The following is a 13,413-nucleotide window of genomic DNA, read 5'->3' as shown; positions in this document are numbered from 1 at the left end:
CTGCTCCAAGTGTTTTATAATGTGTTAACTTCTTAGTTGCATGTTACCAAACTTTAAGTAGATGTGAATACTATACACAACGTAATGCTAGAAGAACTCGTTAAAAATTTGAATTGGCAAAAATGTGAAATTGAAAATTGCAGCAGTGGTGCTATATTTAAAACCAAAAAGGAGAGTTTGACCATGTAGTTCTTGGTCGATGCAGTGGGAGTTGTATGGTAAAATTCCCTGTTTGACTTGAAAAATCTAACTTGTGGTTCTGACACTACAAATTGCTTTCTCACATTGAACAGCTTTTTTTTTTTTTTTAATTATTACTATTATTATTGTTTTTAAACTGTAATTGAGTCACTGCTATTTGTGAAGCATTTCTGGATAAACCATGCCGTGAGAGGCAAGACGCTTGAGCTCCTCTGCGCAGAGGCAGTTTGACACAGTAGAACTTGCTAGGTTATTCAGTGTATGAACTTGGCTATACTATATTGACCTGTTTCATTTCTGGTCGAAACAGCAGTGCTGTTGTTTTCTAAACAAAAACTGACCTAAGGATATCTCATTGACTCCCAGCTGACACCACAGTAGTCTGGCCACTGTAATACATCAGTGGTCTGGGACTTCTGGAGAGCATAATGCAAATATCTGAAAGGCTGTAACTGGTGGTCTGTTTGTTTCTAATAATGTTTTATTAATCTGGGCTCAATGCCAATCCTGTGGGACTTGAACTGCCTTTGCATAAAGCCACTGTAATGTCTTTACCTCAGATGCTATTCTGGGAGAACTCACTAGCTCCAGTGCAGGGCCAGCTCTGAGCTGTCCTTGGGAATGTACTTGATCGTGTAACCCAGATCCCAGGTGAGGCACTCCTGTAATGCTGGGAAGTGGTGGAAATGAGCAGACACTCTTTTCATCATGTTATCGGAGTAATCTGGCTCATCATTTTGGCAACGGAAAACTTACTGTATTCTCATGCATTTGGAATTGGTCAGCATGTAAAACACTGGTCCAAGATAAACCTGCATGCAGGGAAGCTATGAGTACTGAGCTGATAGCAGTTCAAATGAGCTTTTGAATATTTTGCCATAAAAGGACAATCTTCCATAGCTTTCACTAGAAAAGAGTTATTCTTTTAGTATTAGTCAACTGCTGTTCAAAAAGAGATGTCTGTTTCATTGCAGAGTTCCCTAGAAGTTTGTAAGCGTCTACTGAATCTTTTCCTGGTTTCTGTGCAATTTGTCTTATATGATTTTGTGTTTCTCAGTTGATTTTAAAGAATTGTATTGAGGAATGCAAGTTCCCTCCAGAACCAGATGCAATTTGTCGGTATCAGCAATGCCATGGCCACTCCAAAATCCAAATATTTTTTACAGACCCAGACTTTAAGGTAAATTCTTAGTTTAAAAGGGTTCGGGAAATAAAACTTCATGTTTACATGTTTTCTGCCCTCTTTCATATTAAAGAGCTATCTGGAACACACCATCTTATCCTGTCTACTGTTAAGTTGTGCACTGTTTTCTGTTTGGTTTTTTTTTTTTTAAGATGTTAAATTCATACTTTTTCTCAATATTAGGGTTTTATACGTATTACTTGCTGTCAGCAATGTAGAGTGGAGTTTCATATCAGCTGTTGGAAAAAGCTGAAAACAACAAACTACAGTGATAAAAATGATAAGGTAAGAGCTGTGTCAGACTACAAGCATTTTATTTTTTCTTTTTTTAGTCAGGATTATAGCATTCCTTTGGTTTGTGGTAAGTGCAGTGGTAGAGCCTGATGTTCTACCTGCATGACAGTGGCAGGAGGAGAAACAGGAAAGAGGACTCTCTTGCTAAATTGTCTGACATGCAAGTGTGGATAAAGCTTGCTGTTGTCCACAGAAGAAAGGCCTGTCTGTGTGAAGGCTTAGTATGCTTAGCCTGTTTATCTTGCATCATTTATGTCCTTCAATATGGAAGTTTTATTCCTTCAACTTGCTGTCGAAGCAACAGTTTGACTTTGAGTATGTCTAAAGGAATTTTATAAAATTCCTTTATCGGCAGCCAGTGTAAAATGAAGGGAAATCCAGACAGAGTATGAACTTATAAAAGGATATTCTTAAATTTGACTTTTGAATGTGAAGTTGGAGGAAGAGGGGCTTTGCTATAGCTTTGGGAATAACAGGTATATGCCACAGATCTAGGATCCTTTTGATTCTCAGTCCTTGCTAAGTCAGCTGTTGCTTGCTTTCCTCACCCAGTAAGAGTTTAGGACTGTGCTAGCTTTAATTACCTTGGTCACCTCAAATTAAGATACTGTAATCTGTATAAGAACATAGATTTTGTATGAATTTAAATGTCTTGTGTTTATCATTTTCTCCTGCAGGATTTTCTTCAAGAACTGTGTTTCACTCCTGATTGTACAGGCCTTATTTCAAAAATAGTTATTTTTAGTTCTTCTGGTCTGGTAAAATGTGAAGTAAGTAAATGTTCATATAAAATATTAAAATAATCTTTAAAATATTTACTCTCATAATGGAGATAAAGTGAAGATGAGAATGTAACTGCAAACTCTTAAGTAATACGCTATCTTAACTACAGAATCTGAACATTATTTAGGAATATTAATTGCCTGTTCTCTTCTTACCTGTTCTTCTAGTGGAGTAGGTGTTACCTTATGGTATTCGTTAGAATTGTCATGGATGGGAACTGGAGCTTCATTTTATATTTAGCTTGTGTGATGTGAAAGGAACTGTTAGTTTAACTCGGAGCTAATCTTGCTAAATGAATTAATTGTATTGGAAGAGTGGTCTTACCTTCTATAGAAACACAGGAAGATGGATACGTCTGCTCAGACCAGTATTGGTCTGGGAGAAGCAAAAAAAAAAATTACTGTAAAGTTTGCTTCCTGCCCACTGGTAAAGCAAAACAGCCTCTAGTTTTTCCTGACTTTGTGTTATCTCTCAACCTGTCTTTTCTGCGGATAAAGATATATTTCTATATACCAAGTTGTAGCAGTAGAAGATAATTTTAGGTAGACCTTCATGAGGCTTATGTAGACTGCATTATCTCTTTTGTAGTATTAACTTTTGATGCTTTGGAAAGCAGTAAATGTCCCTGGGTTTTTAGTACAGCAATGTTCCATTGTAACCCAAATTTAATTAATATGATATCACTTATTTTGGTAGTTTGAACAAAAAATCACAAAAGCCAAGGAACCACCAAGAGCCAGTATTAAACAGAAATGTTCAAGGTAAGCTCTCTACTGTATAAGTTGAATCAATTTGAGAACAAAACAGGTTTCTTTAGGATTGGTTCTCATGCCTTTTTAAGAATTGCTAAAATATCACAAATACTTTGGAAAGCCATTCTTGCCCTTTGCCTCTGATAAACTAAAAACTCTGGTAAAATATGATTCAATTATAAAAGCATTTAAATTTTGTAAAACAAGATACAGAGCTACAGATTTATAACATGGGCACAGGAGGGTATTAACTAGTATTGCTGAATAAATTATTGGTAGCTCTCTAGTGGTCATACAGTTCTTAAAAAACAACATTTTCAGTTTGGTCACAGGAAACTGTTTTCAAATATACAGCATATGAATTGATGCAAATCTGATTTTCCACACCTCTGTGTTGAGGGGTAAGTTGTCCATTGCACCATTGACTTCCCAGCAATTTGAACCACTAGTATTTGAATATAAATTGCTGCAGTCATCTTTAAGTCTTTATACCTGAAACCTTATTTCATTGTGAAATCTGTGGGCAGGGAAGTAACCTCTGTTTTCAGTCTGAGATTGCAAGCTTTGTTCTATGCCTTCCCCTTGCTAGAGGGAAGAAACTCAGCAAGATTTTTAGCTGGATGGGAGAGGTATTGCTGTGTGGCATAAGTTCAAGACCACCGTTCCACAGCATTTACTATCTAACCAACTTTGTGTGAATGTTTAGAAAGTGTTTAGAAAGAAATAAAGACTGTATATAATGATGCTATTTCAGTTGTTGATGCATGTACCTTTTGACGTAACTTTTACACTTTTGGGGCAAATAAGGTTATAAATAATGAGGAATCACGCTGAGAGGATAAACAAAATTGAATTTTAAAAGTTAAGGAAATCCAAATGTTAATACATTATTCAAAATGCTGAGTTATAAATTAAGAAACAAACTGATAGTATTTCAGTTAATCCTAATTCAGACATCATTAATGGGAGTAAAAGTTATTGCATCTTGAGATATCCTTACACTTACTTGATTTTTATGAAACTTTTGTGAAATTTTGTGGCCTCTTAACTTCCAAATGAAAACTAGCTTTATTATATTTGTACTTTTCAGCATAATATGTTATAGTAGAATGGAGCTTACAGCTATTGTAAGACATGGAAAACAACTTAGATGTGCCTAACTCCTTTGGCAACTTAACTAATGTTAGGCTCACCACTTAATTGCTTTTTTTCAGTCTTAGGAAGTTAAAAATGAAACAAGAAAAAAAACTACGAAGAAAGCGTGCACGAGAAGAGACACAGAATTCTGCTAAGAAGAAAATAGAAGAAAACCAGATGGGAGATGAACCATCACAATACAGTGATCACAGTGGTATGTGGAAGTATAGGTTATTGTTTTAAGTTATCATGAGGCAGCATCAATAGCATTCTGAATGTCCTAAGTGAAATTATAGCAGAATACTAATATTGAACATGATCCCCCCCCTTAAAGACTTGCAGTTTTACTTAAGATTATTTTTATTTCAGTTCTATTTTTAATTTCTAGATAACTGTAAGATGTTAGTGTATGGTTGAGTTCCTTGTAGAAAACCTTTATTCTTGCTTCATTGGTTCACGAAGAAGCAGCCTGAAGAGGGCAAAGGCTGAAATTCCAAGTTTATCTGTTTAAAAGAAAAAGCTTTGTGCCTAACAGATTAGGACACTGCTACAGAAGAAAAGTAACTCCATCTCAGATAAAGAAAGATATCCTAACTGCAGAAACTGCAGTGACCTGAAATGTGTATTTCAGAGGATTGGGGAAAATAAATACTTCAACCTATAAGAATGTAGTCGGTTAACGCTTCAGCTTTTGTGTTCCAGTTACATTGATCTGCAGTGTTCTCTATTTCAGAGATGTGAACTTGCACTGCATTTTGTATTAGGGCAAGCTACAGTGCAAGCAAAAATGGGTGATTTTTTTGAATTTTTTTTTTTATTTTTGTCAGTATTATTAACTTTAAAATAGTGCTCATGTTAATTTCCTTGTAGAATTTAATTTTAAATACTTTGCGGGCACTTTTTCATTCCATACATGCCATACTCAGAGTTCTCCAGAACCCTGTTGCCTGTTCAATGGCATATCCTGGCACTTTCTCTATAAAACAGTCTCAGGTACTAAGGTTTTAGCTTGGGTTTTTTTCTTACCCGTTTTATTTGAGAACGGTCCCTTCCATTAGCACCATAGATTACTATTTTTGCTTCCATGTGGTTTTCTAAAATCAGTTGACTTTGTGTTGGTTTTTTTAAGTCTAGGCTATCTCCTTTCCTATGGCTTATCTTTAGTTCTGGTCCTTGGATCCACTGCAGGTCACTCACATGTATGCGACTTGACTGTCCCAAGTGCCCTTAAAACCTCTAAGAACTAAAAATGCCTTTGGTGTGACAAAAACAGTCACCCTGCAGTACTGCGGATAAAAGTTGGAACACTGATGCAGGAATATGCCAACACGAAGCAACTTTAACACAGTTCTGCGAAAATCTGTGCATTGGTGTTGGCCAACGTTTTTAATGTGTCCTGAGTTAATTATGTAATAAAATTGAAGTCTTGCATGGTTTTGGAGGCAAGCTAGCTACTACCCTGTTTTTTCACTTGGGGAAGTTTTGTGAGGAAATCTTTCAAAAGAACATCTAATTCAATCTCCCAAGCTGTCTGAAAGGTTGAGAGGCCATTTTCAGGGGAGAGCTAGATCACAAAAGGGGGTTTTGGTTTTGGTGGGTTTTTTTTTGTTGTTGTTTTTTTTTTTTATTAGCAGCCATAGCTACTTTTAAATAAGAACAAATCTGCTTGTAAATTGGAGAGGAGTGCAAGTGAGACGAGCGCTTGTTTTTAGGCACATTTGTAACATACAGAGGTTTTTAATGCAGACTTCTGCAGGATAAACTTGGGCATGGCTTATACCTGTAGAGTTCATTGAATCTGTTAGTATGCTTGGAACTGTTTGTTACAATGCTGAATTATTCTAGGTGTAATATGTAGGGCTTTGTTTTTAAAAAATTCTTTTCAGATCTACATCTTTTGGCTATGGTTGCTATCAGTTAAGCTCTGAAAGTGGCATTCTACAAATGTGTGGTCTTGAAGACTAATGAAAGGTGAAGGCTGATACAAGCCAGTAATCTTTTTCACTCTTGTTCTGCAAAGAACCTGTGGCAGGGTCAGGGCAAAGGTTTGTTACTAGGTGTATATTCGGAAGTGTGCCTTTGCTCTGAGAACTGATGCTTGGGGTAATTCTGTCTCTGCATGAGGACTGGCATGCAGCCCACACAGATAAATCTGTATAGACAATTGCTTGAAGCTACTATTACTGGCAGGTAATTTTTTTTTTTCTTTCTGAAATGTAGTTAAGGTGCTAAGGATTGTTTGTTTGTGTAAACCAAATTTAAAACAATGTTGTGTCAAATTCATAATGCTAAGGCTAGTTTATATGGAAGTTATATATTCTGTAATTTTCAGTGTTGTGATAAAGCACATAATTAACACCACCGCTTAGTCCAAATAATCTGCACTTTAAAGTTGATGTTTTTAATTGTGGTAAACAGACATGAAATCTTGTTTTGTTTGGGTTTTTTTTAAATTCCATTATAGGTTACCTTCAGGATTTATATGCTGGTGATCGAGTCCTGCAGCATATCAGTCGAAATGCTGAACAAATAAAAACAGCTGTTCGTGATGCTTCCAAACTATTAAAGGAATTACTTTCATGGTTTGTAATCAGTGAGGAGGATTACACGTCATATTCCAAAACTAGTAGCATGTCACATGAAGTGATGGAACAGCTCATCAGCTACTTAATTCAGGAAAAAAACAGAGTTAAAACAAGGGGTTTTATCCATGTGCTGAGTGAGCTGGAAGAAGTGGATCCCAAATTACACAAATGGCTGAAACATCTTAACAACTTGGGTAGGCTATATGTTTATGTAATAGCAGAAGATCTTATCCTGTCACAGTTGTTCAGTTTACAGATTAAAAGATAATGTCCCTATTTTCCAGTCTTGCTTTTTTAACTTTACTATTTAAAGTAAACCTTTCCTCTTTTTCATTTGCTTGATCCTTAGCCAGGATTTCTAGAGAAGAAAGCATGACCATTGGTAGCACTTGTCTCTGCAAGTAAAGCATTATAATGTGGGCAGGGCTTTGTCTGTGTAGGAAAGAAAAAATTGAACAGATCTATTTTTTTAGTGTCTTTAAATTCCAGAATAGGCTTAAATGATAATATTTGTATAAATTATTTGTTTCTGGAAAGTAAATCATGGTGGGATGTTTGTCATAAAAGTTTAGCTGACTGTATAACTTGGAAGTAATTTAACTTGATGCTCTTTGGTAGTGTTGCCTTGTCGTGTAGTCTTCTATTGAATTTATAACTGGATGACGGTAGAAGTTTGTTTTTGCAGGCAAAATGGACGTAAGATGCCAAAACTTTGGACAAGGTTTGGGTTCTTAATTCTATTCTTTTTGCGTCCATGTCCTTTAAAGAATTTATATAGATTTCTTGTACAAACAATAATTAGGTGTTGACTAAGAGTAAAATTTATATAAACTCCATTTATCATTTTTGTTTGCATTTTCAAGATACGAAAGGTTTTACATAATCAGTTTCAGCTACAGTATATTTAATTTCTAGAACAAACTTCCTTTTTGAAGCGGAATATCACACTAAGCACTAAAACTCTGAAGCTGGAATGAAATGTTGGGGTTTTTCATCTCTTTTAGGTCTGACAGCTACAAAAAACTTTCTCCTTCAATATGGACAATTTTTAAAAGAGCTTGACCTTTCTATTTTAACCACACTCTGGAATGAGAAGTATGGTAGTAAATTTGACTATGTGATAACTAGTTCTGAAGACAAAGAAATTCGTGATTATTTCTTAAAACCACCCCTAGAGAAAACTCGTTGTTTTATATGGCTGTTAGAAGACAACAGAGAAAATTTTCCATTTCTTCATCAAGCATTAGATGAATTCTTTGATAAAATGGGTAAGTATGGAAAGGTCACTATTCTTACAAGCGTTGTATTTTGTCTGTTTTTATACTACATGTGATGGGCTCTGTAAAAGGCTGAAACCTCAGCAAGCTACTAACCGCCTCATTATATGGGATATTCGGTATTCCGTGCTTAAAAGGCAATATGGCCTCAAAAGCCAAGCCACCCTATTTTAGGTTACATTCTACTGTTTTGTTTCATGTGCCACAACCAGCAAGTGAGTTTACCTTTATGCATATATGATGTCCAACCAAAATAAGTATTCATCTTTAAGCATAAAGATTCTGTAGCTACAGTTTTTAAGATGCTTTGATGGTATTGGATAAAGGATTATAATAATTATTACTATAATTTCATAGCTCACAATTAAAAGTTCCATAAAATATTACTATTTCCGTTTACGAATATGACTTTGTTATCCTTTCAATAGATGACCCTACCATTATATTAAAGAAGCAGGGAAATGAAAATATATCGGTAAGTGAACTTAGTATCTATTTCGTAGATATAACTACATAGATAAGCTCAGAAACAAGTATCTGCTTGGTGTTTTAAAAATGTGCAAAAGTGAAGAGAGATGTGCATCTCTTAGTTTATTTTACATCACCATCCTTCAAACCTGATTAGAGATTTACTCTCTTGTTTTATTCCCCCCCCGCCCCTTCTCTTAAAGCATTTGAAGACTGCATACCATTTTTCCTAAACTTCTGTCAGTAAAATACTCGTTGGATATTCTCTTTAGTTAAAGCACAAACCAACAAGATACCTTTTCGATTATGAGCATTTTGAGGATGCAGATGAGGAAGTTGTAGTGAAAGCAGATGAGGGTACACTGATACGCTGCATCACCTCCTTTGGATAGGGAAAATAAGGCAAATAAGGTGCATGGGAATAGCATTTACATATTACTTGATAACACCAGTTTGGTGTTAACTTTAAAAAAAGTCTCTCTGAAAGTATCATTGGGGAATATAAAAACAAACAAAGAGAAGTGCCTGATGTACAAACAGAGAGGCTCTTACTAACTGTCGTATCTGCGTATTTACCACAACTAAACTTGAAGCATGATTCTTCCTTGAGTGTGCTTAACTTGAATCTGCATAATTTTGGACACTAATTGTACTGTATATTTTACAGTCGAAATGAGAAGGTAGTGTAACCCAGGTTCATGTAACCTTCAGATCTCGTTAAATTGTAAGGCTAGGTATTTGGTGTTTGTTCTGCTAATAAGCAAAGTAAATTTGAAGTGAGTTAGACATATTTTGCATTTGTTCATTACAATTTATAGATGCTTTTCAGATTCAACCCATAAGTCTTAAAAGTGCACATCATTCTGTATCACTTTTTGATTAATATCTTAATTAAAATCCATTCTAATTGGCAGAAGTATATTATGTATTTTGGTTAATTATGTGTTTGAGGCACTCGCATTTAAAATTATTCTAGCCTGCAGATAAATTTATCTGTACAAATCCAAGATTTACTTTTGATACAGAATAAAACTTCAGCGTTAGTTAATTAACACGCACCTTAAAAAAACGTGAAATTCTTTGCTTTTTCATTTCATGAATTGGAAATCCAAGAATGAAATGAAAGCCATTACAATAAAACTACATCTATTTCAATGTTACTTAAATCCTAAAATAGGCTGTTAGTAATTTACTGTTAACAGAGTTATGTTAATCTATAATCATGGTACTATTAAAAGGTGAAGATGCATTTTAGTTCTTTCGTCTTTGCATATCTTAAAAAACCGAAGTGACCAGAACATTTGACAGTTCTGTTTGCTGCTTGTTCCCCCACAAAACTGTGTTGTGTGGGATGTCACAACTCTTTAAATATGCAATTTCAGCTATAAGTAATGAGTAAGCATCTGAAATACTAAAATGATAGAATATTCTGTTTTTAAAAATCAATGTTCTATACGTTTAAAAAGAAAAATAATGAAAAGGAACAAAATGGATAAAGTCTTTCAAAGCTCTGTTTCTTTTTGTGTTTTCCACCTGAGGATGGAGTAGAGAGGGATAAGATTGCATACTTCACCTTGTAAATCTTTCTGGTCAAACAGAATGAGAATTTTAATGTGAAACTTTTTAAAATTTACATATTGGTTTTGGAAATGCGTCATAATTTTATTCTAATTAAAAAACAGTGATTTTATTTTTTCTGTTTCAGACTAATGGTATCAAAGTTAAAAACAAAAACAGGAAGAAGAACTCAAAAGACTCGAGGGTCAGTAACTTTTTAGCTGCTTGCTACAAATAGGTTTTTTTAGAATTGCTGGCATTCAGATGTACAGAGGCTAAATACCTTGTGGAGATTCATTCTTGAAGTAGTTTTTCCTGAGGTAGAATAATGCTGTTAAGACTCAGTACGGTTTTGTTTTGTTAAAATATGAACTTATCAGTATAAAAGGTATTTCTAAACTGGGGGAAGAAGAAGTTATTTACGAATAACTGGCTCTGACTGGATACCACAGTCTATCCACTGTCTTAATTCTGAAGGACTGTTTTGATCTTAATTCGCCATATGGGAAGATGTGAATACAGTATGCTGACTGCACTATGTAATTAATACTTCATGCTCCGTTTTGTTTTGCGCTGACAAATAGTGAATTTGGAGAAGGACGCTTTACCAGTCATTTTGAGAAAGAAAAATGTGTCCTTATACCTCATAAAATAGATCTGAAAACATGTCTTTAACTGTCTTTTCTGATATCAGTGACTGAAGATGCAAGTGTTCCATTTATCGCTCAGAAAAATGTTATTAGTTGCTCAGCATTTTATAGATTTTGCTAGGAATAATATTCCATCTGAAATTTATACTTTCTTTTGTCCTGCTTTTCTAGGTTTTTGCTTTATTGAAAGCTTCAGATAAAATCATCTTTGTTTCTTCCATGCCCCCACCTTTTTATAATTTTACTGGAATTTCAGGAGTAAACTTAAGATTTTTTTCCTATTCTCATCAGCCAGGGGTTTTTTTTTCTGACTTAGATGCATTTCTACAAGTCTGTGTATTTCTAAAGTTATTAGATAATAAAAATTAAAAGACAACTGAAACGTTTGTAATGGTGAACATAAGAATAACAGGTGTCGTGTTAAAACCATGTGGAACTAGGGATAACTCAGACTTACTTGTAATAAAATTATTAAAGCTTGAAGGCTCTCAAATGTAAAGGAAGAGATTCCTAGAAAGTCAGTTGATGTGCAGCCCAGTGGAAAGAAGTTATACAAAAGTCTTAACAAAGTGAGGCTGTAGTGGTGTTTGCTTTTTAATCCAAACTCAAAGAGAAATCAGGCACATGTAGGATTTTTATGAAATTGGTAAAAAAAGAGGGAGGTTGGGCTGAATATCCCAGTTTCTTTTTCCAAAATAAGTTCTGAAGAAGAAATTAACAATTTTAAATTAAGAACTTTCTTGCTATGGCCTAGTACCGATAATCGTACTTAAAGGTTTTGCAGTTCAGAATATAGCCTCTGAACATGATGGAGTTACAGAACAAGGTTCAGTGTAAATAAGTTACTCATAGTCTTTACAGTGGATCATTTTGCATATACTTTTGTGAGATAAAAAAAATAATCTGTTTTTAATTAGTCTATTTTAGTATTATCCAGTGGAGTTAGTACAGCACCACGAGAAGAAGATAAGATATTTATAGAAGAAAATACTTTGTAAGTACCATCATGTATCTTTGCTTTTATTGCCCAAACTCCAAAGTGCTTTGTAGGTACTGGAGAAGACAGTGTCTTAGAAACATCAAGTCTGGGTTAACATCTAACTGGGTTTGGTACAAGCTTGTGTAGAGCCATTACTTCTCTGCTTCTGGGACAGGTGTAAGGGGCATTAGAATTGTAAAGATCTTAATGTAGGAAGTAACCAAATGGTTGCCAGGCTGCAGCCCAATACATCTTACAGGCCAAAAGCTATTCTTTCAAGTAAGATCTTAACTTGCTTCATGTTCCATTTTAATGTAGCAAGAAATTAGTTGATAAATTTGTACGTACTCCAACAACAGTCACAACCGAACTTTGCCAGCCACGCCATATCAAGCAGGCTGTGATGTTGAATTGAGATAATCTGTAGTACATTGCTTAGAATTTAGGTGTTAATCAGGAGTCAAACTCTTGTATTCTGAGCCCGGTCTTGCTCTTACAGATGTGAAAGCTGCTAGCAAGAGCTAGGCTTTAGTATTATTATTAGCTAGTGGCAGGTCAGTTAACAAGTTTAGCAGTTAAGTATTTTGGGGATGGTGTTTATTCTGCTTGTTACAAAAAAAGTTTGCTAGTGGGGTGTATTTGTAGCACTATGTAGTTACTATACAGTAGGCTGTTTCCAGTATATGTGAAAAATACAGTTATTTTCAGTGACAAGAATTATTGTTCATATGCACTATTTATTTCTTCTCTCTCTCTTTTTTTTTTTTTTTTTTTTTTAATGCTACAGAGATTTTACAAATTCTTATGAACCATTTGTAATCCCAGAATATCTTCGGGGGCAACTAGAGGAATTTGAAGCTCTCTGTGATGTTTCAAATAGTAACAGTTATCAAAGACTTTTGGATAATAACCCAGATCAAACCTGTGAGAGCTTATATGAGTATGTATACATTTCTGTGCTTAGCAGTTTAAAGGGTTTGATGTTACTTCATAATTTTTGTAACGTATTAAGCCCAGAATTTGAGTCCTGATGGTCTGGTATCTGTAGGTATGTACATAAAGGTGTGTACTAATGCTTTGAAATAGCTGCATGTTTTTAGTAAGATGTGGACAAGCAAGAGCATTACAGAAAATTTTTGTGCTTGGCTAGAACACTATCTTCCAAATGATTGTTCTTCAGTAGTTCTAGAGGTTCTTTGCTTTTAAGCATTATTGTGTGTCCTGGTTTCGGCTGGGATAGAGTTAATTTTCTTTCTAGTAGCTGGTATAGTGTTATGTCTTGGATTCAGTATGAGAAGAATGTTGATAACGCTGATGTTTTCAGTTGTTGCTGAGCAGTTTTTAGACTATGTTAAGGATTTTTCAGCTTCTCGTGTCCAGCCAGCAAGAAGGCTGGAGGGGCACAAGAAGTTGGGAGGGGACACAGCCAGGACAGCTGACCCAAACTGGCCAAAAGGATATCCCATACCGCATGACATCATGCCCAGTATATAAACTGGGGGGAATTCGCTGGGGGGTGGCAGATTGCTGCTTGGGAACTAACTGGG

The 13,413-nt window shown here is 35.1% G+C and overlaps 1 protein-coding gene across 6 annotated transcripts in view; it reads left to right on the top strand.

Moving 5' to 3' along the window:
• TTC3 (tetratricopeptide repeat domain 3) overlaps positions 1-13,413 on the top strand; it is a 66,848-nt gene that overhangs the window by 37,644 nt on the left and 15,791 nt on the right. For all 6 annotated transcript variants that reach the window (XM_052794775.1, XM_052794780.1, XM_052794776.1 and 3 more), the window contains exons 22-32: positions 1,259-1,381; positions 1,568-1,669; positions 2,356-2,448; positions 3,158-3,222; positions 4,428-4,564; positions 6,815-7,129; positions 7,940-8,203; positions 8,641-8,687; positions 10,386-10,442; positions 11,805-11,881; positions 12,654-12,806. In XM_052794775.1, the coding sequence (XP_052650735.1) occupies positions 1,259-1,381; positions 1,568-1,669; positions 2,356-2,448; positions 3,158-3,222; positions 4,428-4,564; positions 6,815-7,129; positions 7,940-8,203; positions 8,641-8,687; positions 10,386-10,442; positions 11,805-11,881; positions 12,654-12,806 (1,433 nt within the window). The remainder of the gene's footprint in view (positions 1-1,258; positions 1,382-1,567; positions 1,670-2,355; positions 2,449-3,157; positions 3,223-4,427; positions 4,565-6,814; positions 7,130-7,939; positions 8,204-8,640; positions 8,688-10,385; positions 10,443-11,804; positions 11,882-12,653; positions 12,807-13,413) is intronic.

This window comes from Harpia harpyja, chromosome 8, assembly GCF_026419915.1.
Source record: "Harpia harpyja isolate bHarHar1 chromosome 8, bHarHar1 primary haplotype, whole genome shotgun sequence".
In the NCBI taxonomy this organism is placed as follows: Eukaryota; Metazoa; Chordata; class Aves; order Accipitriformes; family Accipitridae; genus Harpia; species Harpia harpyja.
This window is presented reverse-complemented; position numbering and strand designations above follow the sequence as displayed.